The sequence below is a fragment of the Anser cygnoides genome, chromosome 9 (assembly GCF_040182565.1).
Source record: "Anser cygnoides isolate HZ-2024a breed goose chromosome 9, Taihu_goose_T2T_genome, whole genome shotgun sequence".
NCBI classification, from domain to species: Eukaryota; Metazoa; Chordata; class Aves; order Anseriformes; family Anatidae; genus Anser; species Anser cygnoides.
In genome coordinates, this window is record NC_089881.1 from 16,587,513 (window position 1) to 16,615,387 (window position 27,875).

At 60.3% G+C, this 27,875-nt stretch overlaps 3 protein-coding genes across 9 annotated transcripts in view; 1 reads left to right on the plus strand and 2 right to left on the minus strand.

Moving 5' to 3' along the window:
* Window positions 1–3,273: 3,273 nt before the first annotated feature.
* Window positions 3,274–7,063, minus strand: LOC125184406 (mucin-7-like). 4 transcript variants are annotated; one of them, XM_067002049.1, is made up of 5 exons: window positions 6,644–7,063; window positions 4,756–5,103; window positions 4,542–4,658; window positions 4,081–4,166; window positions 3,274–3,937 (listed from the first exon to the last, which is right to left on the minus strand). In XM_067002049.1, exons 1-5 carry the CDS (start codon window positions 6,984–6,986, stop codon window positions 3,866–3,868), a joined length of 966 nt encoding a protein of 321 aa, XP_066858150.1. In that variant the 5' UTR covers window positions 6,987–7,063; the 3' UTR covers window positions 3,274–3,865. The 4 variants fall into 4 exon arrangements, with proteins under 4 accessions (XP_066858150.1, XP_066858149.1, XP_047932806.1 ...); XM_067002048.1 differs by having other exon boundaries at window positions 4,756–5,187; XM_048076849.2 differs by lacking the exon at window positions 6,644–7,063 and adding an exon at window positions 5,585–6,373 and having other exon boundaries at window positions 4,756–5,187.
* Window positions 7,064–8,750: 1,687 nt separating this feature from the next.
* LOC106044787 (deoxyribodipyrimidine photo-lyase-like) lies at window positions 8,751–12,316 on the plus strand. The gene is made up of 9 exons (XM_048076843.2): window positions 8,751–9,252; window positions 9,387–9,532; window positions 9,610–9,792; window positions 10,008–10,166; window positions 10,505–10,703; window positions 10,792–10,944; window positions 11,200–11,321; window positions 11,476–11,635; window positions 11,813–12,316. The coding sequence occupies exons 1-9, from the start codon at window positions 8,985–8,987 to the stop codon at window positions 11,965–11,967; spliced, it is 1,545 nt and encodes a 514-aa protein (XP_047932800.2). The 5' UTR covers window positions 8,751–8,984; the 3' UTR covers window positions 11,968–12,316.
* A 211-nt stretch (window positions 12,317–12,527) lies between these two features.
* Window positions 12,528–27,875, minus strand: part of RUBCN (rubicon autophagy regulator) — a 29,717-nt gene continuing 14,369 nt past the window's right edge. The window contains exons 9-23 of one of the 4 annotated variants that reach the window (XM_048076812.2): window positions 27,666–27,710; window positions 26,222–26,317; window positions 25,361–25,476; window positions 24,672–24,873; window positions 24,189–24,290; window positions 23,324–23,398; window positions 20,423–20,483; window positions 19,650–19,782; window positions 17,745–17,890; window positions 17,328–17,392; window positions 16,594–16,832; window positions 16,131–16,192; window positions 15,496–15,649; window positions 15,044–15,137; window positions 12,528–14,923 (exon numbers count right to left, since the gene is read on the minus strand). In XM_048076812.2, coding sequence (XP_047932769.2) covers window positions 14,760–14,923; window positions 15,044–15,137; window positions 15,496–15,649; window positions 16,131–16,192; window positions 16,594–16,832; window positions 17,328–17,392; window positions 17,745–17,890; window positions 19,650–19,782; window positions 20,423–20,483; window positions 23,324–23,398; window positions 24,189–24,290; window positions 24,672–24,873; window positions 25,361–25,476; window positions 26,222–26,317; window positions 27,666–27,710 — 1,754 coding nt within the window. In that variant the 3' untranslated portion in view covers window positions 12,528–14,759. The remainder of the gene's footprint in view (window positions 14,924–15,043; window positions 15,138–15,495; window positions 15,650–16,130; window positions 16,193–16,593; window positions 16,833–17,327; window positions 17,393–17,744; window positions 17,891–19,649; window positions 19,783–20,422; window positions 20,484–23,323; window positions 23,399–24,188; window positions 24,291–24,671; window positions 24,874–25,360; window positions 25,477–26,221; window positions 26,318–27,665; window positions 27,711–27,875) is intronic. The other 3 variants (XM_048076814.2, XM_048076815.2, XM_048076816.2) reach the window with 3 other exon arrangements.

Here is a 27,875-nt window from a genome sequence, read left to right on the forward strand (position 1 = left end):
AGGGATGGCAAAGGAGGCAGGTCCCCTCCCGCCCCCGGTGCTCTGCCTCCACATCCCTGTCCCCAGCCCCTTCCCTCCCCGCCCTCCCCTCCACCTCCCCGGGAGGCTCTGGGGGCCCCCACCAGCCCCTTACAGCTGGGTGTGGGTTGGGGGCCACCCAAAAGCCACCCCACAGGGACCCGATCCAGGCAGGGCACGGCCTGGAGCAGCGTTGCAGCACCAAAGTGAGCTGCGGAGGTGTGCCTGTGCCTGGGGTCAGGATGCAAGTCCCCCTTGGTTCAGGGTTTCCATCCAAAAGCAGGGGAACACACGGCTGGGGCAGGCCCTGGGGCATCAGCCCCCCCCCCCCCCCCCCAGTGCTCCTCCACGACTGGAAGCACTGGGAAGCCCCGACCAACCCCCCCCCCCCCCAGCATCACCACCCTGTGTGCAGGCACAGCAGTGCCGGGGCGGGTGCTGGGTCGCTGCACCCCGTATCCTCCCCACCCCCGGCCCGTTCCCCTACAGCAGCAATCCCTGCTCCCCACTCGGGGCTCCCCGGCGGCGAAAGGCGTTGCACAACACCCGCCGGTGGGCGTTTGGTAAGCAATTAAACACTGCTTAACCAGCAGTGCCCGCGGGCGGCTCCTGCCCGGTGCCATTAGCGGCAGCACGGCGTGCGGCGTGCCGCCCAAGCCGGCCTCCGTGGAGCTGGCGGCGGTGGCAACGGCAGCGTGGGCGATGCTAGGGGAGGCCAAGTCACGACGAACGCCCGTCACACCAACCCACCCACGCCTTACCCCCTGCCCAGGCACCGGGAGCTGGCCGTAAATCACCGCTCACCCGGAACGATATTGGGAGAGCGGTGGCGATGCGGGGGGACAGTGCCCAAAAGCTCCCTCTCCCTCGCACTCCGCAAAACCCCCTCTTCCCAATTTTGGGCCAGCAGAGCCGAGGCACAGATTGGGGCGAGGGTCCAAGCAGATCCCTGCACCACGGCACCCGCAGCCTTCCTGGGGATCAACACTGCGGGGATCGTCCTCGCCGTGAGCACGGTGTCCCGCTCCCACCCTGGGAAGGGGCTGTGCATTAATCCTTCTGCTGTGCCTGAAACCCGTAGATCCTTTTGCTGTGCCCGAAACCAGGATCCCAGCAAGCCACCGGATCCCGCGGGGCTATTTCTCATCCGCAGTTATCGAGGCAGCACAGCACAGGATGGACGCCGGAGCCAAGAAATGGGACAGAGAGCACAGAACTCAGGCAGAGCCTGGTTTTGAGGGTTAGCAGGGTCCCACCAAGCCCACGGCGGGGAGATGCTGGATCTGAGAATGGGACCCCCCTGCCTCGGGATTGTGAGTCTGGGGTGGGCAATGCTGGGAACCCCAGCGCCAGGGGGCTCAGCACCACGCAGCGCAGCATGGCACAGCAGCGCCTTATCGGCCTTCCTGGAATTAATGGGCTGCTTGTTCCAGCCCCGCGGAGATTACGGCATCTCCTGCCGGCAAGGGCATCTGGAGAGGGCTCGGGGGGGGCCGGGTTATCCATCAACCCCGCGGGTTCTGGATCACTTGGTGTGCCAGGCACAGCGCAGTGAAGGGACGAAGGGGAGGGGGACGCTGGAGGGGACACCTAGGTCACCAGGGGCTGGTGACCACAGCCACGCACCCCATAATGCCACCCTCCGGAGGTGAGGGTCCCCCTGGGTGCCGGGGAGCGGGGTCTGCTCCCAGGGATGATGCTGATGGAGGGGAGCGGGTTACAGCAAGGAGGGTGGGAGACGATTTAAGGGCTGGAAGAGCCCCTCACTGTGAGTGACATCCCTGGCTCAGTCTGCTCAGCTCATCCCAGCGAGCTGATGGTGGCAAAACCCCGTCCTCGTGGGGAGGGCTCCACACCACAGAGGAGAAACCCCCAAAGATGTCCACGTTGGGAAGTGGAGGGTGGGAAATATTCAGACTGGGAACCACAGGACTGGTGCTACGGGCACAGCTGGCTCCCATCACTTTCCCCCAGCTGTGAGCGGGGGCTCGGGGACGGGTGCAGCTTCCCGGGGCAATTTCTGCGCTCAGGACCGCAGCGGTACCCAGACCCCACAAAGCAGCTGTGGGGGAAAGGCACCAGGCAGCACCGTCGGGGATGTCAGGCACACAGAGCACGGGCATTTGGCTGTGCTGGAGAGGGCTGGGAGCCTGTCACAGCTCAGCGTCCCCAGCTCTGGATCGGTCCCCAGCACCCCCATCACAGCCGTGTCCCCTCTTCTCCGTCCCAGGATGAGGGCAGAGGGGCTCGGCCAGCCCGGAGCATCTCCTCCCCCTGCCACGACAGCGGTGGAAGGCAGCTGTGCCGGACGGGGATGGTAAGTGCCCCGGTCACCTTTTCATCCCAGCACTTGGGGACCTTTTCCTCCCTTTGTGACGCACTTTGGCTGCAGTCTCCCGGCCTTGGCCCCGAGCCACATCCCGGGGTCTGAAGTTATGGATTCAACAGCCGGCAGGATCAGCCCGGTGGGACTCGGCGTGGGAGGGCTCCTGGCCCGGCGCCACGGCGTGGGCAGAGCGCGAGGATGATTTCCCCAGTGCCCCGCAAGGCGTGGGGAGCGGGGACCCCATCCAGTGGGCTCTGCCCTGGTCCCCCCTCTCTGCACCCCACTGTGCTAATGGCACAAAAAAAGCCCCAAAAAGCCAGGCAGTATCCTGGCTGGGGAACGGCTCTCTGGGGAATTTGGGTGTGCTCCTGCACGCTGCCTTTCCCCATGGGGAAACGGGTGCAGGTCCGGGAGGCGGATAACCCCGTCCAGCTGGGGCTGGTGGCCGGCAGCAGGTGACACGTCTGCGGGTGACACAGCCCAGAGCCTCAGGGCCAGGCAGTTCCCGTCCTCTCTCTCCCAGAACTGGGGTCACCATCAGCAGGGTCACTATGTGACCACAGCGGGACGTGTTCTTATGTCCCCGTTCGTGCACCCTCCCTGTCCCAGCCCGGCCTGCAACTCACAAAGACCAGAATGAGAGGAGCCAGCAGCGGGCTGGGGACAGATCCTGCCCAAATCGCGTCACCCTGGTGAGCTCTTTGGGCTCCAGACCCCGCCGAGCCTCCCCCCCTTTGCCCAGACCCTGTGAGCTGGGTGGCTCCGAGGTGCCTTTGTGTCCTGCCTGGCTGCTGGGTGACAGCTCAGGTGCCTGGGAGCGGTCCCCAGGTTTGGTGTCTGCAGCCCCAAACGCCCCCTCCCTCGGTGGGACACGGGCTGCAGGAAGGGATCAGCCAAAAATACCGCCCCCCCCAGTAACAACACAGCCATTTTGGTAATTATTTCACTTTTTAATCTCTCCGCGAGGTGACTTGCTTAGGGTAATAACTGCTTCGGCCTGATTTTATCTGGCTAATTAATCAGTTAATAAATGACTTTGCTGCAGGGGGGTAGACGCTGCGGCCGTCTCCTTAGCCGGGGACTGGAAAAAAACCAGGGAAGGATTTCAGCCCACGGGATTTCCATGGCCCCACGGTGCACGCAGCTGCCCCAGCAGCCGGGGGGGGAGCACCAACGTGGGGCCCCCCGGCTGTGCCCCCGCAGCCAGCCAGGTCCTGAAATCTGCTTATTTCAGAGCACGCAGGGGCTGGCAACGGGCTGCAGGGGCTCCTTCCTCGTCTTCCTCAGTGCCATGCGTGGCTGGGGGGCTGCAGCGTGGGGCGGGATGCAGAGAGGCAGCGGGGAGGCAGGCAAGAGGGGTGCAGGCGGGCACCGGGGGGTCCCGGGGGACCCGGGTTCAGCAGGATCCGTGCAGATCGCCCCCGAGGGACACAGCGGTGGGGGACGAGGAGCGGCGAGCAGGAGGCCGGGGGCTGGCTCAGGTCCCTGCCCAGCAGGACCTCGGCGGGCGAGGGGCAGCGCTCAGGGTTTCTTCCCTCTCCACTGCATCGTGAAGTTGGCGTGCGGGAACCTGACCTGCAGCCTGTGCTGGAGCTGGGGGCAAAGAACGGCCGTGACACCACGCAGCATTTACGGGTGGTGCCGGAGGGGGTCTCCTGCCCCCTGTCCCCACCCAGGAAGGGACCCCAGACAAAGGAGAGACCCCCCCCTTGGGAAGGGCTGCGGGCACACCTCACCTCGGACACGATCAGGTCCTGCACCTTTGTGTTCCCGACGTCCAGGGAGCTGGCCAGGCGCATCGACAGGAAGATGTGGGACTCCCCTGGGAGCAGAAGACACACAGCTCTGCTTGTTCCCCTTCCACCCTGCGCCGTGGCAGGGCCTGGGGTCTCTCCCCAGCACCACGACCAGAGCTGTGCAGGGTCAGGAGTGCCACCCACCCTCAGGCACGGACAGGGGGTGTCTGTGCCACCCTGCTCTGTGCCACCAGCAGGAGAACAACCCTCCATGCGCACAGCAAACCACGCATCCCACCCACCACCGGTACCTCCAGGCTGAGAACACGGCAAGAGGGGCTGCAGGACACCCCCCAAAAGGCCACCACCATGCCGGGGGGGTGGTGATGCCCATGGGACACGTGTGGCCCTACCAGCCAGACGTCAGAGAAGAGTTTGGGGTCCCAGGAGGTGGCACTTACTGACAGGGCTTCCGATGCCGGGGCAGGCGGGCTGCGCCGTCGGCGGGGCCGTGGAGGTGCTGGAGGTGTTGTTTGGGCTCTGGGTTGAGTCGGTGGCAGGGGAGGAAGGCTCCGTGCCTGGGCAAAGCAACGTGGCGTTAGTGCTGCCTGCAGGGAGAGCCAGGGGGTCCTAAACCTGGGGAGGACCCATCCTTCACCCCTCAGCCACACTCACCCGTGGTGGCACCGGGACTCTGGGGTGACGCCTGGGTGTCCGGGGATGTCCCCGTGGCCAGGGTGGAGGTACCAGGGCTGGTCCCATCTGTGGTCCCCAGCAGCTGGCTGGGAGTTGGGGTGCTCCCGGACACCTCTGTGCTGGTGTGGGAGGGGGCTGTGGTGTCCTGAGGGGCTGTCAAGGGCTCGGCTGATGCAGCTGTGTGTGGGGCTGCGGTGGGAAGAGAGGGACTGCTGCTCCCCGGGGGTGTGCCGGGTGTCTCTGGAGTGGAGGCTCCTGTTTCAGGGCTGGAGGGAGGAGCGGAGGCCGTGCCAGTGGAGGCGGTGGTGGGCAGCAGCGCCGTGGTCTCTGTGGGTTTCAGGGAGGCAGAGAGAGCTGAGATCGCTGTAGCATTCAAGTCAGGCAGCCACCTCCTCCCTGAGCTGCTGCAGCCTGCCAGAAGTTAAATAATAATACTATGAAGGGCAAAGGTCTGCTCTCAGCCCCTGCCCAGATGGATGTCTGCTCCCGAGGGCCCCGTCCTCACACAAGGGTGGAAGTCCGCCTCTGCGTCCCGTTCACCCCGCCGAGGCGAGAACAGGCAGCCGCATCCCCAGGCAGCCCCCAGGAAGAGGTAAAGGAAATTTGCATGTGAGGCAGCAGAAATAAAATAAAGCTTGTTGCTTACACGGTGCACAGCACGGCCCCGTTCTCCTGTCGGGAAGGGGCCGCTCAGCAAGCAGCACCCGCAGCGCGTCACCTCCCGTGCCCCCCACTGTGGGTAAAGCCACCCCGGGGCCACCCAGCACCCCGGCAGCGATGCTCCCCGCGCATCCCCCTTGGCCCTTACCCAGCGCCAGCTCGGACACGGCGAGGCTCAGCAGCAGCAGCAGGGTCAGGAGCAGCCCTCCTCTGTGCCCGGCCATGCCCAGGCGGGCAGGAGCTGATGCCCCCCGGCAGGCCCAGCTCCGAGCGCTCCCTGCAGCCCTGGCACTGCGGTGTCCGCGCTCCCTTTGCCGGATAGAGGCAGAGTGGCCAGGTGGGTGCTTTTATTCCCTGGGCGCTCGCAGGGAAGGAGGGGTTTCCACCCAGCCCTGATGCTCCCAGGGATGGGTGCGATGCCCAGCAGACCTCCACCGGCCCCCCCCAGCAGAGGTCCTCTGCCTGGTGAGGGGACGGCTCCGATGGGAAAAAGCCTGGGGAAGCAGCTGGGCTGCCTGGGGCCGTCCTTGCGCCCCGAGACAGCGGTGATGCTTGGTGCCAGCAGCACCGAGGCCCCCGGGAGACAGCAGCCCGCTCTGCCTGCGGACGAGTAAGCGGCTGAGAGAGCAGGCGGCGCTCAGGAAGGGCGTGCTCCAGCCCAAGGACTTGTCTCCCGGGCCGTCTGCGCAGGCATCACTTCCCCAGAGCGTGTCGCAGCCGCGCGGAGCCGCTTCCTTCTTGTCGGGCTCAGGATCGAGCCCGCTCGGAGGCGCCCACAGGCACCGGGCACGGCCACACGCGCGGCCGGGACGAAGGCACCCAAGGGTGCCGGGGCGGGGCGCACCGGGGGTGCCCAAGGGACAGGGCTCCGGCGGCGGGGCGCAGCCCCCGGGGCGCCACGGGGAGCGCGCCACCGCGGGGCCACGCCCACCGCCACGCCCACCGCGGGGCCACGCCCCTTTGTGGCCACGCCCACCGCCGCCCGCCCATTCATAGCCGGCACCGCCCTGCCGCGGGCCACGCCCCCGATCGCCCGCCCATTCAAACCACGCCCATTGTGGCCACGCTCATTCATGGCCACGCCCATTCATGGCCACGCCCATTCATGGCCACGCCCATTCATGGCCACGCCCACTCCCCGCCCTATATAAAGCCCGCAGCCAGGCGCTGCTGGCCCTGGGGGGCCCTGCCCTTCTCCTGCACTCACCTGTGGTGGCACCAGGGCTCTGGGGGGTGTCCGGGGATGTCCCCACGGTCCCGGTGGTGGTCTCTGGTGGCTGGCTGGGAGTTGGGGTGCTCCTGGGGACCCCTGTGCTGGGGCGGGAGGGGGTCGTGGCGTCCGGCGGGGTTGTAGAGGTTGGCGTGGTGGGAAGAGAGGGACTGCTGCTCCCCGGGGCCGTGGTGCTGAGCGGTGTGCTTACAGCCGGCCCTTTGCTGGCGCTTGCGCCAAGTGTGGTGCCCACTGAGGTAGAGGGGAGAGATGCGGAGGGAAGCAGGGGCAGCGTGCTGCTTGCAGCTCCTGCCGAGGTGATGCTCGGAGCTGGGGACATGCTGGTCCCCACTGACGTGCCAGCTGCCGCCTCAGACCAGGTGGGTGTCGTGGCTGCGGAGGTTGGGCTTGGGGGTGTGGTGGCGGCGGTGGTGGGCCCCAGCCATGTGCTGGTGGCATAAGGGAGCAGCGTGGTGCTGGCAGGAGACCCCACACTGTCCCCCACCTCCGATGGGGGGCTGCTGGGGGCTGCAAGGCTGCTGCCCCAGGTCGGCACAGCGCTGCTCCTGAAGGCACCCATCGGCATGCTGGACATCTCTGGGGTGGAGGCTCCTGTTTCAGGGCTGGAGGGAGGCATAGAGGCTGTGTCGGTTGAGGTGGTGGTGGACAGCAGCGTCGGGGTATCTGTGGGTGTCAAGGAAGTGGAAAGAGCTGAGGTCACTGCAGCATTTCTGAATGTGGTCCCTGCAAAGAGGTGGGACAGGGAGGCATGAAAGGCTGGCACCACGATGGTGCTGGGGATGGCCCAGCACCACCACCAGCACGAGTCCCTGGAGGCACCCTAGGCCATGGAGTCAGCAGCGGGGATTTGCCGTCCCGCAGGGGCCCAACACACGTTCCTCCTGAGCAGCAGCACCCTGCTCGTCGGTGTGCAGGGACAACAAACGCCCCAGCACCCCGCTCATCAGTGTGGAAGGACAACAAATGCCCCAGCCTGGCAAACAAGGAACCGGCCGTGGGCACGGCTGCCCTCTGGGCAGAAACACCTTCTGGCGCCAGCGATAAGTCCCGTGCCACCCTCCCGGGGGAAGTCAAACAAACCCGTCTGACGGGAAGAGCGGCGCAGGAACCGGTTACCGCGCTCGGGCTGGAATCTCCTCGGCAGTTTACACAAAACTCTCTGCTGCAGATCTTCAGGAACCGATAACGCGATGCATAAATAGTGGTGGCGGGGAAGCCAGCCCCGTAGGAAGGGAGGGAGAGAGGAGCAAATCCCTGCATGCGTGTCAGGGGTGAGCGGCGAGACGTGCTGCAACCCATGTAGGCCCTGTGCTCTGCAGGGGTTGAGGGATGGGGTCAGGGGTTGTTCCCCAGGGCTTGCAAGAGCCCATAAGGCTGGTGAGCCCTGAATTTCCTTCCCTTGCTCTGCAGGACATCAACTCTGCATAGTGCCCAGGGCAAACGCTTGCAGTTTCCCAGTCCTACAACAGCCCAGCACCCCTGCTGGGCAGGCACAGCTCCCAGGGAAGGTGACAACCCCTGCAGGGACCCACGCAGCAAGGCGCAGCCCCGGAACTCTGTGCTGCAGCACAGCAGAGGCCTCCTCTGCCTGCCGGAGATGCACGTGAGACGCAATCGAAATAAAACTTGACGTGGGGGCGAAGCCGCCCCGGGGCCACCCAGCGCCCTGGCAGCGATGCTCCCCATGCGTCCCGCTCGGCCCTTACCCAGCGCCAGCTCGGACACGGCGAGGCTCAGCAGGAGCAGCAGCAGGGGCAGGATCAGCCCTCCTCTGTGCCTGGCCATGTCCAGGAGGGTGGGAGCGATGCCCCCCCGGCAGGCCCAGCTCCCAGCGCTCCCCGCAGCCCTGGCACTGCGGTGTCCGCGCTCCCTTTGCAGGACAGAGGCAGAGCGGCCAGGTGGGTGCTTTTATTGCCCAGGTGCTGGCAGGGAGCGGGGGGGTTTCCACCCAACGGGGCCACTCCCAGGGATGGGCAGGGTGCCCAGCGTGGTACCTGCGGGGGGGGGGGGGGGGGGGGGGGGGGGGGGGGGGGGCAGCGGGACCCCCATCACCCCTGGGGCCGTGCTGGGCATGGGGGGGTCGGTGCCAGCGGGGACCCCCTGGGGGGGGGACCAGGCTGGATGTAGGGGCTGGGACAGCAGCCCGCGGGTGGTGCACGGCCAGGAGGCTCCGCCCCTCGTCCTCAAGCCCCGCCCCTTTTATCTTGGCCCCGCCCCGTGTTGTATAACGCCCGCCGCCACGTGGGGGAGGCTCCGGGGGTCCCCGCCGCTGCTGGCAGCCGTCGGGCCGGGGTCCCGGGGCCGTCCCGAGCCGAGGATGCCGCGGGGCAGCGGGAAGAGGAAAGCCTCCGGGGGTGGGGAGGCTGCGAAGAGGAGGGAGGAGGAAGAGGAGGAGGAGGAGGAGGAGGAAGAGGCCGCGGGGAGGCTGGAGGCAGCGCTGCGGGAGGCCCGGCGGGCGGCGGCCCCGTCGGTGCGGGAGTTCAGGTACAACAAGAAGCGGGTCCGGCTGGTCTCCCGGGGCCCCGAGCTGAGGGAGGAAGCCAAATGCATCCTCTACTGGATGTCCCGGGACCAGAGGGTGCAAGGTAAGGAGCCGACCCCCCCGGCCTCCACCTTTCCCTGGAGCTGGGGGGCGTTTGGGGGGCTCCTCCTGCGCAGCCCCCGGCTCCTTCCCCTCGCAGCGCATCCCCCGACGCAGCCCCTGTGCTTTCTCCCCCAGATAACTGGGCTTTCCTCTACGCCCAGCGCCTGGCCCTCAAGCAGGAGCTGCCCCTGCGCGTCTGCTTCTGCCTGGTGCCCAAATTCCTCGGTGCCACCATCCGCCACTACGGCTTCATGCTGAAGGGGCTGCAGGAGGTCAGCAAGGTACGGGGACACGCGGGGGGTCAGGGGGGGACACGGAGCCACCAGGACTGTCCCTCAGCCCTCTCGTCTCATTGCAGGAGTGCACGGAGCTGAACATCCCCTTCCACTTGCTGCTGGGCTACGCCAAGGACGTGCTGCCCCCCTTCGTGGCGCAGCAAGGCGTGGGGGGGCTGGTGACAGACTTCTGTCCCCTGCGTGTCCCCAGGCAGTGGGTGGAGGACGTCAGGGAGCGGTTGCCCGAGGATGTGCCCTTTGTGCAGGTGGGTCTCGGTGATCTGGGAGAGGGGGGGGAAAACCCAGGCTGGTGAGATAGGGAAGAAACAAACGTTCTCCTGCTTGGGCCGGCTGTGGAGGCGCATTGGAGTGGCCCAAGCAGGGAGGGTGAGGACGTTGTCCTGGGTGCGGTGTGGGTCGTGCCATCAGGACTGTTTTCTTCTCGTTTGCTCACGTCCTTCTCCGTGGCTTTGCTTCCCAGGTGGACGCCCACAACATCGTGCCCTGCTGGGTCACCTCCCCCAAGCAGGAGTACAGCGCCAGGACCATCCGGGGCAAGATCCACAGCCAGCTCCCGGAGTTCCTCACCGAGTTCCCTCCCGTCATTCGGCACCCGCATCCCCCGTCCTGCCCCGCGGAGGTACCGGGAGCCACCCCTCCGCACCCAGCCCCGGATAGCTTCACAGCCGCTCTGTGATCCTGGGAGCGGGGACAATGACCTGGCCACGGGCAGTGGGAGATGGGGAGACCCCGGGGAAGGGAGGTTCCCACCCCATTCTTCCAGATACCGAGCAGATCTCAGCCGTGCAGGGCCGGTTTGTAGCTGGCATGAGCTGGGGGCTTGCAGGCTGGGGATGGCCCTAAGCAGGCACACGGGGGACATAAATAAGACTCAGGGCAGCCCTGGCTGGAGAGCATCTGCTGCTGGGGCTCAGCTCTAGCACAACAAATGCACTCACATTGCTTGGTTGCTCGCAGCCCATCGCGTGGGACGCCTGCTACTCCAGCCTGCAGGTGGACCGCTCGGTGGCGGAGGTGGAGTGGGCGACCCCCGGCACCTCTGCGGGGCTGGCCGTGCTGCAGTCCTTCATCACCGAGCGGCTCAAGTCCTTCGGCTCCCAGCGGAACGACCCCAACAAGGCGGCTCTCAGCAACCTGTCACCCTGGTTCCACTTCGGTGAGCGCCCCGGCCATCCTGCCGCGCGCGGTGGCGCAGACGGGTGACCTGATGGGTGACCTGACCCACACCTTCCCCGTGTCCCCAGGCCAGGTGTCCACCCAGCGAGCCATCCTGGAGGTGCAGAAACACCGGCGCGCACACAAGGAGTCGGTGGACGCATTCGTGGAGGAGGCCGTGGTGCGGCGGGAGCTGGCCGATAACTTCTGCTACTACAACGAGAACTACGACAGCCTGCAAGGTGGCACCCAGGGGCGGGTGGGCAACTCTGGGGGGTCAGATTAGTGCCCAACTGTGGTCACCTCAACTTGGCAAGCCCCTGTTTTTGTTAAGGAAGGGACCATGGGGGCATTAATGTGCCATCAGTGTCTTCTGGACATAGGGCAGGAGGCATAATGCCCCTTGGGAGGCTGCCTGCAGGGCTGAGGTCTCCGATGGTTGGTTCCCCCCTTGCCCATCGAGCAGGTCGCTCAGCGTTGCTCCTCATCTCCCACAGGTGCCTACGACTGGGCGCAGACCACCCTGAAGCTCCACGCCAAAGACAAGAGGCCTTTTCTCTACGAGCTGCAGCAACTGGAGCAGGCCACCACGCACGACCCGCTCTGGAATGCTGCCCAGGTCAGGGACCCCAAAGGCCCCGCTGCCTCCCCTGGGACCTCCAGCCACGCCGAGCGGGCTGCGGCCGTGCCGTGGGGTGAATGGGGGCTGGGAAGGGCTGGAAGAGGCACAGGCTTTCCCAAGCTGACCCCTGTGGCTATCCCCTTCCCCACAGCTGCAGATGGTTCGGGAGGGCAAGATGCACGGCTTCCTGCGGATGTACTGGGCCAAGAAGATCCTGGAGTGGACCCGCTCCCCCGAGGAGGCCCTGCGCTTTGCCATCTACCTCAACGACCGCTACGAGCTGGACGGGAGAGACCCCAACGGCTATGTAGGCACGTTGCGGGAGGGGTTATGGGGTGGGGGTCCCATCCCTGATGGCCGCAGCATGGGGACGGGGGACAGGGCTCTCAGCCTTTCCATCTTCCTCGGCACCCCGTCCCGGCTGCTTACTGGCCCCCAGATGCCCACAAGCACGGGGCAGAGCTGATGTCCACCTCCGTGTCCAACAGGCTGCCTCTGGTCCATCTGCGGCATACACGACCAGGGCTGGAAGGAGCGGGACGTCTTCGGGAAGATCCGCTACATGAACTACGCCGGCTGCAAGCGCAAGTTCGATGTGGAGCAGTTCGAGCGCCGCTACGCCCGCCGAGAGCTCGCCCACTGACTGATTTGTGCAGCGGTGCCCGGGATGCAAGGGGTGAGATGGGTTGTGCTCCTCCCTGCGCAGGGTGGATGTGCCTTTGCTGTGGTGCTGGCTCACACCTAACCCAGGATAGCCCTGGGTGCAGCTGGAGGGCTCCTACCAGTGGCAAGCCCCAGGGTTTTGCAGGTTTCTGCTTTCTCTCACCCACAGCTAGAGCTGGGGCAGCTGTGCGGGGCTTGCCACAGGCAGCAAGGTGCAATCCTCAGCCAGAAAGCTTTTTCTACAACCACTGTGCTCAGGATAAGCCAGAGTCTGTGCAGCTGCTACCCACAGCTTAGCTTTTTTTTTTTTCGGGGGAAAGGTCCCCAGAACCAGGCTCCTCATGCCATGCCTCCTGCAGAGCAACTTGGTGCAAAGCCAGCGTGGTGCTAGGCTTGCCCAAGCACCCTCGAACAGTTAGCCCCCGGCCTTTTGGTGTAAGGTTTACAGTTTGTATCCCCAGTGTTTGTGGGTCAATGCATGAGCCCTGCTGCTGGCAGGGGGCTCAGCCTCAGGAAAGAACAGCTCAGAACACAACCACAGTTAGTTTAACTTAGTTTATTAGGGACGGCGTTTCACTGCTCTGCTGTGCAATAGGCCCATGGGGAGGGCTCCAGTTAAATGCCAGGGCAGCCCCTGGCTCTCCCTTCAGACGTGGCAGCAGTGTTAGTGTTGTGCGTCACCTTGCCCAGAGACCTCCGCCGGGTTTTGGGTTCCCATTGCATCCAGAGGGAGGGGGGGAAAAACACAAATAAACCAAAATCCATTCGCTCGTCTCTAAAGATACTCAGTGCTTCTAGAACTGGACGTGGGCAGTCACTCAGCCAGTGGCCCACGACATTAAAGTGCTTCAAACAAAACCGTGTGGGTGAAGGTGTGCTGCTCTTAGCCAGCTCCTAGGAGGGGGGAGACCAGCTCCAGACCTGCCGAGCCGGATGGTAGCATGGGGACAAGAGGGAAGGATTGTGGCAATGCTCTCTGCTTGCAAGGTGGCCCAGCTGCTGGCAGCTTCAAGGCTTGTAGAGCTCGTGCCAGTTGTGGAACAAGCAGGAGAGCAGCTGCTCCCCTGGGGAAAATGAGGATAAAGACAGGAGGAGGCAAAAACCCAAGGGAGAAGGAGGGGAACTAACTACCTGTCCCAGGCCAGGACTGCTAGAGCTGGTAAGTAGCCAGCCCTGGTTTTGTTAGGGCACTGGCATGGAAGAGATGTTGTCTCCAGCAGTGAGGCTTGGAGCCACCCTGCAGCCCCCTCTCCTGGTCCCAGCCGCTCCCTTCTGACCCTGCCATCAGGGGCAGCCCACGAGCGGTGACATCCCAGCCTCAAGGCAGGCTGAAAGCTGCTGGCTGTCCCCTGTCCCTCAACACCCTTCATCCCTCCCACCACCTGACTGCCAGGCTGGGTGGGCTCCGGCCCCCCAGTGCTACCTTGGTGCTGGACACTGCCCGTACTGGGGGACAAAGCATCCCCTGGCTGCAGCGGCACCCTGCAGCACCCCCAGTGCCAATCCCTCTCCCAAAAAGTGCACCCCCGCTTGAGAGCAACCTGTCCAGCTTCTCCCTGGAGGCTCTGCCTGGCTCAGTGACCCCTCTCCCAAGGGGAGCAGGTCTGAGGGGAGAGGGGACACCTGGCAGCTGCCAGCCCCGGTCAGGGGTGAGGTACCAGGAGCAGGGAAGCTCTGGAGGTCTTATATGCCCCCACGTAGGAGCATTTCCAGCAGTACCTTCTTGAGGGGTGGGGAGCAAACAGTTAAAAATACAAACAACAGCGTTAAAAAAAAAAATAAAACCAAATCCAGCCAATTAAAAAAGCCAAAAGCCCAACCTAAAAGAACAACGTGTGGCAGAGGCTGGGGGGAGGCACCCGGAGGGCTGAGCTAAGAGCCTTCACACGCATCCCAGGGTGACACTGCCACAGTGAGGTCCCACGTCACCCGTAAAGGAGGAGACATCCCCAAGAACAGACCGGCAGCATGAGGGAGAAGCAAGGTTCAAAGCCTCTCTTGCTGTGCTCTCCTGCCACAAGATCTCCCATGTGATGCCCAGCAGCGTGGGTCCCCTCGGGTGGCTGCACCTCCTGGCTGCCCCCTGGGTGCTGCCTCTGCGGGGGCAAGGGGGGCAGACACCACATTTTTACCATTGCTACCTCCTCTGTTCTGATCCTGGAGGAAGAGAAATGGGTCTGTGGCAATGGTTCCAGTCCACATGTGAAAAAGGGAGCTGCTAACTGTACCGTTCAGCCCCAAACCCCTACCCTCCCTCCACAAACACACGCAGCAGCAGCAAGACAAGCCTGGGAAGACTCGGAGAGCTGATTCCTGCCTCCCAGGAGGGGACATGGCCAGGGCTTCCAGCTGCTGAGCAGAAAGTGCTGACCCCACTGGGGAGCCTCCCAGGGAGGAGGAGATGGGGACAGGCCATGCAGCCCTGCCTGGCCCAGCAGTTCCCAAAGGGGAAGGCAGCAGCCCGGCACGTGAGCGACTGCCTGGTAAAGGTCCGTGTTCAGCCTGCAGGACAGACAGGGCTGGCTGCCTTTCCCCAAGCCAAGGCATCAGGGGGGCAACTGGTACCTGGAGCAGACTTAGAAGACGGAAAATGTTCATTCCCCAGCACTGCTGCACAGGGGAAAACAGCTCCCTTCGAGCCAGTGCTCCAAGCACCCAGCATGACAAGTGTCCCAGCGCTCCTCCTCATCACAAGTCCGCTTGGCTCAGTCTCTGGTGATGAAGGCCACAGGTATAAATAAACCCGCTACCTGCTCCTCTGCTGCAGTACACTCATGTGGTTGCTGCTGCCTCCTGCTGCTCCAACTCATCTTCGTAGTCCGAGACGTAGGACTCCATGCTCTGCTTGGCCAGCAGCTCCCGCCGGGCTTGGAGTCGCTCACAGCGGGGACAGTGGGTGGACTTGAAGCAGGACTTGTGGTAGCAGGCTTTGCACTCTGCAGGGAGAGAGCGAGCGTGGCTGAGAGCTAGCAGAGGCTGACCCAGGCTCTCCACGTCCTCCAGGCTTGTCCAGAAGGACACTGCAATCCCCTCCCCATTTCTCCCCAGTACCTCACCTTCACACGTCCTGCACTTGTTGAGCTCGAAGGGGAAGATGATGTCGTCTTCATTCTGGCAGAACTCGCAGATGAAGCCTTTAGCTTGGCACAGCTAGAAGAAAAGGTGAGGAAAAAGTGGCTAAATGCTCCTCATCTCCCTGGCAAGCTGGACAGGAGAAGGACAGTAGGACACAGTGTCCTGCTCTAGCCATGTGCAAAAGTCCATCCGCAGCACAGAGCACAGCAAGGCAGAATCAACACCTCGTGTTACGGAAGAGAAAGCCAAAATGGGCTAAGAAATATCCCACGCCTGCTGGGTAGCAGCTCTGTGTAACAGGCAGGAGCAGCTAGCATTTAACCAGTTAACTCTGTGGTTGCTCTGCATGTCAAAGGCCTCCCCACTGGCTATTTATGCAGCAAAGCCTGCTCCAGAGGGTGCAGAGCTGCACAGGAGGTGAGTGAAGCCTTACCATGCACTTCTCGACGTGCAGGCTGCCTGCCTTCAGCAGTTCCGTCAGGCGAGGCACCAGGTCCCCCCTCTTTGTGGCGCCGAGGTCGCTCAGGGAGTAGAGGTGCAAATCCTCTGTCAAGTGGCCGGGCACTGCATCAAAGGAGTCTAGTAGGCTGCAAGGACAGAAAAACTGGAGCTCAGAGGCGAGGGACTGCACAAAGTCCTCTCTCTGCACTGCTTCTGCTTTCTCTCTCCCTCCGCTCAGTGCTTCAAGTCACCCTGCCATTTGTGGTGGGATCCTGGAAAGAGCCCTCACCAGACACCTTCCATGCCTACAGTAGGAGGCTTTTAGGAAGCTAGGGATGCCAACAAGACCCCGAATCAAATCCCTTCCGGTCACTGCAGTTGATGCAGTGTGACCTGGTGCACACCCCAATCCACGGGACTTCACCAGCTCCCAAAGCCCCCACTGAGCTCCTCAAGACTTCAACAGTGCTAGAGGTAAGAGACAGGAACAAGCTCAGAGCTCACACAGATATCAGGACAGACTTTGCAAGCCTCTGTTTATCCCCAGTCTGCACAGACGCCCTTTGCAAATTGCCATGGGACAGACACAAGACAGCGAACAGCTTAGCCTCACACCGCAGGACTCACTCTTTAGCTAGCCGGCAGGTCTTAAACATGTTCTTCATGTGGAAAAGCTGGATTCGCAGCATCTGGAGAGGAAGGCGGGACACAAGAATCAGTAAACAGATCACAGTCCTTAGCTAAACACGTCTGCCCCGTTTCCTGCACCAGTGAAATGCCTGCTGCTCCTCAGCTGCAGTTTCCCAGGTATTGAGACGCTTACACCACGCTGAATAAGGCAAGCACAACCAGTCAGCACGTGCTCCAGGAAATAAAGCACCAAGACCTAGCTGAACACCACGCAGAAATTCCTTCCCGCTCTACGTTACTGTACAGGAAACGAGATGTGAACGGAAACCCGCAGCGCTGAGGTTTTAAGCTTCAAAACCTGACGTATCCGCTTTTCCCCAGCCGCTCCAGCACGTTTTTGCAACTGGCAGCCACCCATCCCACCCAAACCCCACGCAGAGAGGCACGGGAAGGGGCTTACCCACACTTGGTTGAGAGACTTCACTTTCCTGTACAGGGCAGGATTGATATCCTGCACGTTGAAGAGTGGGTCGCTCCAGATCTTGCTCAGCAGGTCTTTGGAGAAGTTGCTCACGTAGTACTTGCTGAAGTCCCACTTGCGCAGGATGCGGCTGGGGATGACCGTCTGGGCGTTCTCGTGGCAGCACTGGCAGAAATACTTCCCCAGGTACTCACAGTACCGCATCCGCTTGATGTAATCTGCCCCAGCCCAGGAAGACAGGGAGGTCAGATGATGTGCAGGCTCTGCCCAGCCACGTTTCAGACTCCCGGCGCTGCTCAACGTTCCCAACAAGCAGGGCGTTCTGCCTGCTGCCACCTCCTGCAGCCCCCAACTGCTCAACACTGGAGTCTGCACGCTCCCTACGGACTGCGGAAGCCTTTGGGACCACCCTGTGCCCATCAGTCCCATGCGGCCACACCTGCCTAGGCATTCAGGAAGGACTGCTAAGCAAAGAGCTCAGCAGCTGTACCCACAGCAGAACCTGCTGGGAGCTTTAGGGAGACGCATGAAAACTGTGACCCGAACTTGTGGACACAGACACTGTAGAACCTGAGAAATGAGGAAGAGTGTGCCATTTTCCCAATGACCTCATGCTGAGCTCTGCCACGACCCACCATCACTGTATCCTCCTTCCCACTCATTCACAGGCTATTCCCTGCTTTCCAGCTATGGGTCAGGGTCCCAGCACTCACCAGGATCAGTCCGGATGCCACAGCCCGCGCAGCGGTAATTCTGCTTGGCCACAGCCACCTTCCTCCTGCCCAGAGACAAAAGATGACATGCATGAATCCAGCCCTGATGGCACCTGGCACCAGAGGAGGGGCACTGTCCCAGCTCTCCGTGGCAGGGACATCCATATTTATTGCCACCTAAGTGTGGACAACAGCTAAGGAGAGGGGAAAAGCCCTGGTGCACACCAAAGGCAGCATCCACAGGCACCAGCTCCATCGCACAGCACCAGCTGCTGGAGATGACCAACGCGGATTTACCAGGCTGAGAGCAGAGAAGCCCTGCCACCAGAGCAGGAAGGGCAGAAAATCCACCTTGGCATTGCTGGGAAAGGGGGAAAGGGCAGGTACCGGAGAGCCCAATGCCACACAGGTCCTTACGTTGGGGCTGGGTGAATGTTGAAGATGATCTGCGGTCGTGGGGGGGCCCACTCCAGGTTTCCGCGCACCCGAATCCTCAGCTTGTAGATGTCGGCGTGCTCTCCATCGTCGGGAGAGATGGGCAGAGAGTCGGGGATGGGCAGGAGCTGGGAGAGGCAAGCAAGAGGGTCAGATCCCTGCCTGGCACCAAAAAGGCAAAACACTTGTCTGGCTTGCCAGGAACCCACAAGTGCAGCCCCCTGAAAAACTGCCTGGCACCATTGCCCAGCCCTGCTGCTCCGGAGGGGCTGGAGAAGGGATTTCCTCAGGAATCCGAGCACTCTGCTGTACGAGGCTCCAGTGGCTCTGCCACTGCCATTTGCATGCGGGGTCTTTTCTGTTTTTTTTTTCTGTTTTTTTTTTTTTTTTCTGTTTTTTTTTTCACACATTTTCACTCTTCCCTGATCTCTAAGCAGCCCAGGAAACTGGACAAGTCTTCTCATGCTTCCCAAGCAGAGCACTTCTCCCAGCTCACCGGGGTGTGATCCTTCAGCCCTTCAGGGCATGGGTAGGTCATGGGCAAGCAGAAGAGCCTGGCAGAGAGCTGGCACAGGGCAGAGGATGCTGAGCTAGAACAGAAATGAGCCCAAGTCCCTCAGATCCCCAGGACAGCACACATTGAAGAGCAACCTGCATTTTGGGGAGACCAGACACAGCAGCCTCTGGAAGGAAACCACATGGAGGAGGGCTGAGCACAAGACAGGCAAACCCACCAAGATGCCAGTGCTATTCTCTGCAGACATTAGTAGGAAAAGGCCGAGGCACAGCTGCCCAGGAGGACGTGGCAGCAAAACACCCCAAGAGAACATGCTGCAGGTGGCAGAGAAGAAGCCACTTCCACAGCACTGCTGGAGATGCCTCCTGCTCCTTCAGGAGTTCTTCAGCTCTCAGCTCTTCTCCCTGGTGCCTCCAGGAGACCCTGGCAGACCTCACAGCACGCTGACAACTCATTTCCACACTGGTGCCTCAATAGAGGGACCATTTAGCATATTGTATGTGGTGTGAGAGAGGCACCAGACAAGCTTGCTGTCGCTGGCAGGGGCATAAGGGATGACACACGGGGCCTTGGGAGCACTCCGAGCTGCCCTGGAGGTTTGTACCAACTCTGGCAAACCTCCCTTTTGCTTCCAAAGCCACTCTCAGCAGAGGAGAGGAACTGGTATTAGGTGCTGTCTACACTCAGTCCTGCCTCCAAACCACCCTCCACGCCGGAGGGGAAGATGTGGAAGGTGTTAACCCAGCTGAGCACTGCTGGGTTGAGCAGTTAGTGCACGCTACGGCCCACGCATGCTCCCTCCGGGCACACTGTCCACTCCCAACGTACCAGCAGGAGCTTTTTGGAAAGCTGCCTTTTCTTATACCAGCCGGGACGCCTAAAGAACTTTTTTAGAGACCGTCTCAGGCCCTGAAAACCAACAGCAAATAAGCTATCAAGGTGCTCAGCGAGAGCAGCCGGTGAGCAGCCGTGCAGGCTGTGCCGCTGCCCCAGCTCTGCCCCGCACAGCTCCCACCCGTAAGCTGCTGCTGGTCCCACATTGCTTCCTCTCTCCTCCTGGCTGCTAGGCAAGGCACTGCACAGCAAGCGGCACAGCCTGGACAAAACCCATCCTTCCCTCCTCGCAAAGGGATTGTCAGGGCTAGCAAAGGCCCGAGGCAGTGGGCACAAGGCCAGGGGTTCACAGAAAAGCAATCAAATAATCAGTGACTGGGGATTTCCACAGAGCAGTGGGAGCTTTGCTTGTATGCTTCTCCAATCACTGTGCTTGCGCGCTTCCTTGCTCCTGTCCTGGCATCCCCACGTGCCTTGGCGGAGCCACCCTGGCCATTCTGCCACCTTCCTGTACACACACACACGCACACCCTTACCTTCTGCGGAGCGTCGTGCTCGGGGACGAGCCATTCCAGTTCGGAGGCAGCCGGCAGCTGCATGCCCTCAAACTGCTTCAGCAAGCCCATGGCAACGGCTTCTGCCGAGTTCGAATTGCTGAAGGAGTGGGATCTGGTCAACGAAGGAAGGGGTTAGTGCCAGGGGTCTCAAAGCTGTGCCCTCCTCACATACCCCCGTCCTCTGATCCCATTCTCAGCTCAAGCTGAAAATGCTCCCTCAAACCCTGGTACCTTATTTCTGCACCTCTACACGGGCTTGAAGTTGATATACGTGATTTATTTTTGTCTTTGCAGCTGCCCCCAAGCAAAGCTGGCTAATAACACAGCAAAAAGAGGGTTGATGTGAAACGGGCAGCACCACGTAGTCTAACAGGCTGTCCTGGCTGAGAGAGGGGAAGGCAGGGGAAGCTCAGAGGTAGCTGCAAGCCAGGAGCCAGTCTGGGTGCTCCAGGTCATGCCAGGTCCTCTCCCCAGCCTCCTACTACCAGGAGGTACGGGGATCTCTCCAGACACCAATACACATATTACCTCGTGCCCACACAGCATATGAACGACCCTGATCGTCCCAGGGGCTGCTTCTCAAACTCAAGACTAGGACCCAGCTGTGCCCCACTGCTAAATAAATACAGCAAGGAAGGGAGAAAGACATGTCTGCTCCAGTGCAAAATGGCAGCTGATGCACTTGGAAGAGCAGAGCTGGACGGGAAGGGGAATTGAGTACCGAGACGTCTCACCACAACTCGAATACGTACATGGACTCTGAGGAGAGAAAGGGCTTCCTGCTGCAGTCTGGATTCCTCTTGATGTCTGCATCTGAATCACAAACAAACACGGTGAAGCAGACCGGGCAGGGCTGGAGGATGCACTCACTCCAAACGAAAGCTTCACTTTAAAACTCATCAAGCTGTTTAAAAGCACATAAACTACAGCACCAACTTCTACCAGTAACACGGAGCAGCAATGAGAGGTGCAGTCTAATCCGTCACCTGGTGGCATTACAAGGCAAGGATGCGGTGGGATGATGCAAAAACACAGTCGGCCGGGGATTTGGGGGTGACAAGTGGTTGCTGGTGCAAGTCGCACACCAAGTCCTAGCGGTTACGTGGCCTGAAACGTTGTGCACACACAGCTGGAGCTAGGAAGGCATGACAGCGGGGTTAGCTAGAAGGTTTAGTAGCTCTCTAAGCAGTACGGGTGCTGCAGGGCGTTAGCAGTGGGATGCAGAACCCTCCTCTCTACTTAACCACAACCTGTAAGGTAAGACTGTGGCCACGACATAGCTTGTCAGCTGCTGCACCACAGGGGATGGCAGCCTGAGCCCTGCACTCAAGAGCCAGGTCAGCATCCATGCAGAGAGCTGGCCCCTGCAGCTGTGGAGGCCACAGAGTCATCACGCCCTTCCTTGGAAGGCCGAAGTCCAAGACAAGGTTCGGGATGCTGCAGGGTCCGGCTCCCTCCAGCCCTCCATCGGCTCCCCAACAGCCCTGGGCTGCCCCACGTCCCTCCTCGGTGCCAGAATGGGTACCACAGTGGTACCTGAGAGCTACCTTCATCACTCATTGCTTTCTTTCACTCCAGCAGGTTTCTCTGTTAAACCCTGACAAAGAATTCATCTGGAGGGCAGAAGGTCACTCTGCTCTTGCACCCCGAGCAGGTCGGTGACACAGACCCACGCAGAGCTTGTCCGCTCCTGGCCACGCTCGCCCTGCAGTGGCAGAGCCAGCGCGCCGAGCCGTCAGCTCCCCTACAAAGAACGGGGCTGCCCTGGCAGGAAGGGGAGCAAGGATTTCCGAAGGATTAGAGCAGAGTGCTCTGCGGGAGCAAGTGACCCTGCCTTTGAGTGCTCCTGGCTTCAGAAATGGAAAGATGTGCGAAGAGCCCAGGGTAAGCCTTCACAGTCCTTCCACTAAATTTACAGACTTGAGCTAGCAGAGGTCAGCACAGCCCCATAACAGTCCGTGTTCGACATCCACTGCTAGAAACCAACATGAAAGCATCCTAATGCTAAGGAACCCACGTATCTACATCATGCGAGCAGACTTCTAGAGCAGAAAAGAGGGAATTCAGGCAAACGTAGCCTCCTGACCATGCGCAACACCGGACAGACAAATCTACCATGCTCTGGTGCCTTCAGCTCTGTGCAGGAAGGCTTTGCATGGTCCTAGGCTATGACGAGCTCAAGCGAACAGTGGAGCACACACAGCATAGTATGGGCCAAGCAGTACCGGGAGATTTGGGGCAGAGCCCAGTTCAGGCACTGGCATCATCTCAGGGATGGCAGAGGGAGCCAGATTTGGCCCTAGGCTGCCTCAGGGGCTAGAGCTGGGATCCTGCCACCACTCCTTCCCCAGCCTTAACTGCAGACACTCCGAAGAGATCTCCAGTTACTTGCCCAAAACGCCTCTACTGCCAACGCTTTCACCACGTGGGACAGTCGCCAGGATGTTGGAGACCAGCACCCAAACCCAGGGAAGTCACCGCAGCCCCCAGGTGCCAGCTTCAGGCCAGGAGGAGCCACCCTGCGCTGCACCCACAGGCGCTGTAAACTCTGGGTACAGCAGAGCTGCCAGGAAGCTCTGAGCATCAGCACCTCTGGCAAGAGCAGCGTGCTGGTGCCAAATGCCCGACAGCAGAGATCAGCAGCAGGAAAGCAAGACCTGGCTGCACGTGATCCCAGCGTCCAGGGCCTCCAATGTGAATAAAACGCCTGTGCCCTGGCTGCTCTCACTGCTTCTCCCTTCTTTGTGGAAGGATTCTTCCCTCAGTCAACTCTGGGCAGGAAGGGAAGGGTTGGCCACAGATTGAATCGGAGTTACGGCATGCCAGCTCCGCAGGGTCAAGCAGGATAACTCTCCCCCAAGGCACCAACAGCTTCAGAGTGCTTTGGTCCTGTCCTAGCTCTGCCTCATGGCCACAAGCTGACAGCAGGGTCATTTTGAGAGCGAGGTTTCTTCCTTCCTGGCTCCTTCCCTGTCTCACACGTCTCATCTTCAGCAGACAGGGAGCTGCAGGGCAGCTCCATCCCAAGCCATAATGTTGGAGAGGGACAGGATTTCTGGGATGGAGACCTGGTTCCACAGCGTAGAGGGCTGTGCTCTCACCCAGCCCAGCAGCTACAAAGCTGTGCCTTTGCCTTCTCCTGAGCCACACGCCAGACAAGACAAGCGTTCACCACAGGAGGCACGTCTTGTGTATACAAACCACTGCAAGGCAAAACACCCTGCGGGATGGTGCTCCTGGCAGAGCTCCCCTGCTTCCTCTCTGCTCCCCCACAAAGCATCACCCTTCCACGGATTTCCTTGCTGACACTTGGATGCTACTGTGTCACGGTTCCCAAAGCAGGCGGATCACAGATCACAAGGATCTGGTTTACACACACAGAGCAGCAAGGGAGAACAGCTGAAACATCCTCACTAGCGGCTTGAGACGGGATCTGGAAGTAAATTTCGGTGATTTTGTGCCTGGTCTGAAGCTGACCTGCTGATGCAGCATGAACTGAACACCTCAGGAGCCTGTACAGAGACTGAGGCCTCTGCGCCCCCTGTAATACCCCGAGGGGACACACCGAGAAGTGTGCACGTGCGAGGCACACACACGCACACACCTTGCACACACACGCACGCGTGCCGCAAGGGAGCACTGCGGGGTACTACCTGAGAACAAGGAAGCCATTGACACTGAGAGGCCGTTCTTGGACATTTGAATCAGGTTAGATCCATCGTTACCATCTGCATAACACGGTGATGACAAAACAGTTCACTTCAGTGCTTTGGCCAGGCCAAAGGGAAAGGGCATAACACAAGAGCAGCACTTGCAGGAGAGAAGCCCAGAACCGAACTCACACACCCCTCCGTGGACTTCAAAACCGAGCCCAAAATCTAGCCCTCGGGGACTGAAACGAGGGTTTTGTTGTCAGCAGAGACGAGAAGATTGAGAAGTTCATAGCTGGAGACTGGGTTGCTCCATCGTCTCTCATCGCACCTCTAAAGTCAGCGTGATGGAGGTACTGCTGAGAAATCAGTCATCCACCCCGGAGGATGAACGAGGTTTTGAACAAAGGGGATGCCCAGGAGCCCAGGCCGGTCTCCTGCATGCAATAAGCTCAGCTGTCCCAGCTGCCAGGGCCAGAGACCACAGGTATGGCCAGGATGTGACCAGCGGTCGGCTGCTCCTACCCAAAAGACAAGTGGGCAAAAGTATGGCCCCTTCTGCCTGGGCAGGAGGAGAGCAGGGCAGCAGCTCTGCCATCTCTCTAGCTCTGACAGCTGCTCTGGCAAGTGAAACGGAAACCACGTACCAGCTAGAGGCACTGAATGCGAAAGGATTACAGAGGATTTTGAAAGAAAGTCATGCCACCACATGAGGGAAACTCATGCTCAGCATTCAGCCGTTTGTTTGGGAAAAGCCATCCTGAAGGCCAGAGGGACATGCTCTTCTCGGTGTGACCGACCTCAACGCAATCACACCCAGGAGAAGCCTGGCTCTACGTGAGAAGCTAACGCAGCCGTTCCCTCTCACCTTGTATCTCGTACTCTTCCACATCCTCTGCAGAGCCAGAATCAGACAGGCGCATGGAGCCACGGGAGCTGAACTGGGACTCGCTGTCTGTCGCCACAAGGCCTGGGAGGCAAAGAAAAGGCAACACAGCCAGGCCATCAGTGGAAGCGGTCTGCATGGGTCACTGACAGCTAAGGGAGATCTCAATAGCCAGATGTGGACAGGGTAGGGAAGGACAGACGTCAAGGATGGAAAATGGGTTATGGGCTCGAAATGAAATCACACTCCTTAATTCAGTGTCACCAGGGCACAAGAGTTACAAATGTATGGTACCAGCCCCATCACGATCTTCAACAGAAGCAGAGTTTCACAGATCTCTGCAGCACCCTATTAGCAATATGATTGTTTCCCATCAACGGGCAGGAAGGCAGGATGCTGCAAGAACAGGCAACGGACAGAAATCCCACATCCCATCCACTGATGAGCCACAAAAACATCACCCACTGTCTGAGCCCAGCTCCTGGCAGGCAGGGAACAGGTGCTTGGTACGGATCTGCTGGCGCCTAATGCGAATCTTTTGTTTAAGCTCCTGGATCTCCTTGTCGCTGTCTTCCTCCTCCTCCTCCAGCTGCCGGCTCATCATGTTGCATTTCATCAGCTCGATGGCAGCGATCAGTGACTCTGAGATGCTGAAGTGGGCATTCTCCTGTGAGGCAAAAGCAAAAGCATTCATAGCTGTACCACAGGGAAATTAGGAAGCCTTGGTAAAATGTGGTTCCCTCCCTATGACAGGAAAGAGTTTAATATTCATGGAAGGTGGCAGAAAGAACTTATGTCCTCCTGGCCCTATGAAACCTTACTGTCCTGTGATGACCTAAAAATTAAAGCCTTCTTGGGCACCAGAATACTTGCAAAACACAAGGGGAATCCTACAAAGAGACGTGCAACACATTCACTCTGGGGAGTCAGCACATGTCCCTGAGGAGCCCCAGCATGTTGCAGAGCTACTGCGTACATGCTGGACGGGCAGATCCTGGTGGCCAGACAACGATGTGCAACTCACCATGGAAGTTCTGTGCACAGTTCTACAGCTGGAAATACTATGGGATTCTCTCCCCCATAGAGGGAAGTATCACTGAACCTGCACCAAAATCCTTTCTCCTGAGCACACAGGCTGCTGCTGCCTCCCTCACCTTCTCCAGGTCTGCGCAGCTGCCGAAGTCCTGCTCAGAGAGGTAGCTGATGAGGGACTGCCCTTCCGAGGGTCTTCTGAACATCCCTTCCCCCGAGCTCAGGTACTGGCCAGAGTCTAGAAGAGCAAGAGACAAACATATGAGGGAAGGACCTGGAAACCCACTGCTCAAAGCACTGGGTAACAGCCCACGCTCTGCACCAACACACTGGCTAGCCCACGTGGCCAACAGCTGGCCTGTCCCACCCTACAGATCGAATCGGATCTCTGCTTCATCCTAACGGATAACAGCGACCAACAAAGTGCCATTAAGATGACAAGACAAAATGTGACAGCAGGCATCCTAAAATCGCCCAGCCCTCCTGAACATCCCACCCTAAACATGAAGGGGCAGGAGCTCACTGAAAGCCCTGAAGCCTCTTGACTCTTCTGGCTGCTACCAGATGCTCTCGTGCTTCTCTGTGGCTCTCAGCCAGAAGGCAGCAATGATTTTGGAGCAATGACCGACATGTCTGCAAACGTCTTCAGGGCAGGGGCCAGGTGCCCTGGAGCACAAGGAGACCCTGATCTCAGGCAGCCCTAGGGCACCAGCACTGCACACGCATTCAGTCACTATCCCTACACGTCCTGGGCAGAGCTGCTAAGACAACAGCCGGGAAAGCACTCCTGGCAGCCTCCAGGTAACCAACGTTTGTTATTCAGGATGAAACGGAAGATGAGGGATACCCCAAATAACAAAACAATATGAATAATAGACACCTCAGCATACCGTAGGCAGCAGAGAGGGTACACACCCATGCCAAAAGTGCACTACGGTGCATGACCAGGAGCAAACGTCCTGACTCAGGCTCGCTGTACTCACCATACTCCATGTAGAGGGAGCTGGGTGTGCTCAGCTCGCTGCTCTGGGTGGAACCAGACACTGCCCCTCTGCCTCTGCCCGTGTCACCATGGGACTCTGCAGGGGAAGACAACACCAGGCACACATCAGTATCCCAGAGGAGCCCAGACCGGATCTCAGTGTGAAGTGGAAGGAGCTCAGCATCACATGGGTGGACACAAATGGATGGGAATCAAGGAGGGAAATCCTCTGCTTGGCTAGCCTGCTCTGTGCCATGCCTGAGGCCAAGCCCAAGAGGGGACAAAACTAGAGGGGCATTTCAGGCAGGAGAGGAGGAAGGGGAAAGGAGATAAGCTTGTGAGAGCAATGAATCAGTCGAGTCCTGAGCCTTCCCCTCTTTATCTCCTAGCAGATACAGGGAATGCAACAGCCTCCAGCAAGTGCCTCTGCCAGCCCCTTCTTCCTCCTGGAGCATCTCCAAGGAAGAATGACCCCACACGGCTGGGCCATGAGACAAGGGGACCCCGAGCAACCAAGGAATCAGTGGGGTTTGCAGCCCTGAAAGGCAACCTGGGCAAAGGTGGAAGGAGGCATCTGAAGGACATGCTCTCACTTGGCTAGGAAAAGCCAGGGCTCCCCGCAGACAACCCCAAAGTCAGGACCGCAGTGCTCAAGGTGACCTGCCCACGCATGCACTGCAGGGCCACCCGCTGCCAGGCGGAGCCGGTGGGGACCGCCAGGAGCTGGCCTCATCGGGGACAAACAACCAGCAGTGCTCCCTGGAGAGCAACAGCCCCAGAGAGCAGCCGACCTGGCTGACTGGAGGACTGAGGGAAGGTAAGAAAACCTCCAGAAGGGGCTCCAGAAAGGAGCCCTTCCAGCCACGGACATATCAGCACCCTGAGCTAGGAAACCCAGTGCCACCACTGATAAATGGATGCAAAACAGCCCGTTTTTTAGAGCCGCTACTCTGTTTGAGGGACCAGCCCCTCTCCGTGCCCATTGTGGGGCAGCACCCAGGAGGCCCAGCTCCCGGTGCAAACAGGGCTAGCTGGGATGCAGCTGAACTCTGCCAGCATCAAACCGCCCCTGTACTGCAGACCCCTTCCATGAAAAATAGGGTGTTCAAACCCACACCTTCCTAGCTACCAGCCCTCAGTCGCTGGTTCCCAGAGCAGCAGGGGGTGGAGGAGAGGGCAGGGGAAGCGGGTCAGGGACAGCCCTTCCAAACACCATGCAGGAGAGCTGGGTGCCAGCCGCGGCCTGGTCTACTGCTGCCAAAAAAACAAGCTGGGATCTTCAGTCAGGTCACATGCACAAACCTGAGGCACCCTTCAAAGCACCACCTGGCAGTCAGGGAACAAAGAATTTTTTTGTTGTTTTCTAAATGGACATTAATGGGATGATGGAAATCCTGAATGTAATGCAATGATCACTAATGAAGGGCTTATTCTGGCTCCCAAACCTGCCACTGGATCTTCTATTATAATGGTGATATCCCTGAGGCCTCCTGGACAGACAGAGGAGGAAGAGGGCAGCAGTAAGGGAGAGAAAACAGAGACAGACTGGTTACCACTCAGCAAGGATCTGTGTTTCTCCCATGAAGGCAGCACCAGCGGGACAGACTCTCAGACTGGCTGTCCCTTCACACCCCACTCCTCCCACCATGTATTTA

Bases quoted from the DNA above. Each gene is read 5' to 3' on its own strand.
- LOC125184406 (XM_067002048.1), bottom strand. From the start codon at position 6,986: ATGTCCCCAGCTCCGAGCATCACCTCGGCAGGAGCTGCAAGCAGCACG. The intron at 5,188-6,643 runs GTGAGTGCAGGA...AACTTCTGGCAG, and splicing joins GAGCCCTGGTGCCACCACAG to GCTGCAGCAGCTCAGGGAGG. The intron at 4,659-4,755 runs GTGAGTGTGGCT...TGCTTTGCCCAG, and splicing joins GAGTCCCGGTGCCACCACGG to GCACGGAGCCTTCCTCCCCT.
- LOC106044787 (XM_048076843.2), top strand. From the start codon at position 8,985: ATGCCGCGGGGCAGCGGGAAGAGGAAAGCCTCCGGGGGTGGGGAGGCT. The intron at 9,253-9,386 runs GTAAGGAGCCGA...TTTCTCCCCCAG, and splicing joins CCGGGACCAGAGGGTGCAAG to ATAACTGGGCTTTCCTCTAC. The intron at 9,793-10,007 runs GTGGGTCTCGGT...TTTGCTTCCCAG, and splicing joins AGGATGTGCCCTTTGTGCAG to GTGGACGCCCACAACATCGT.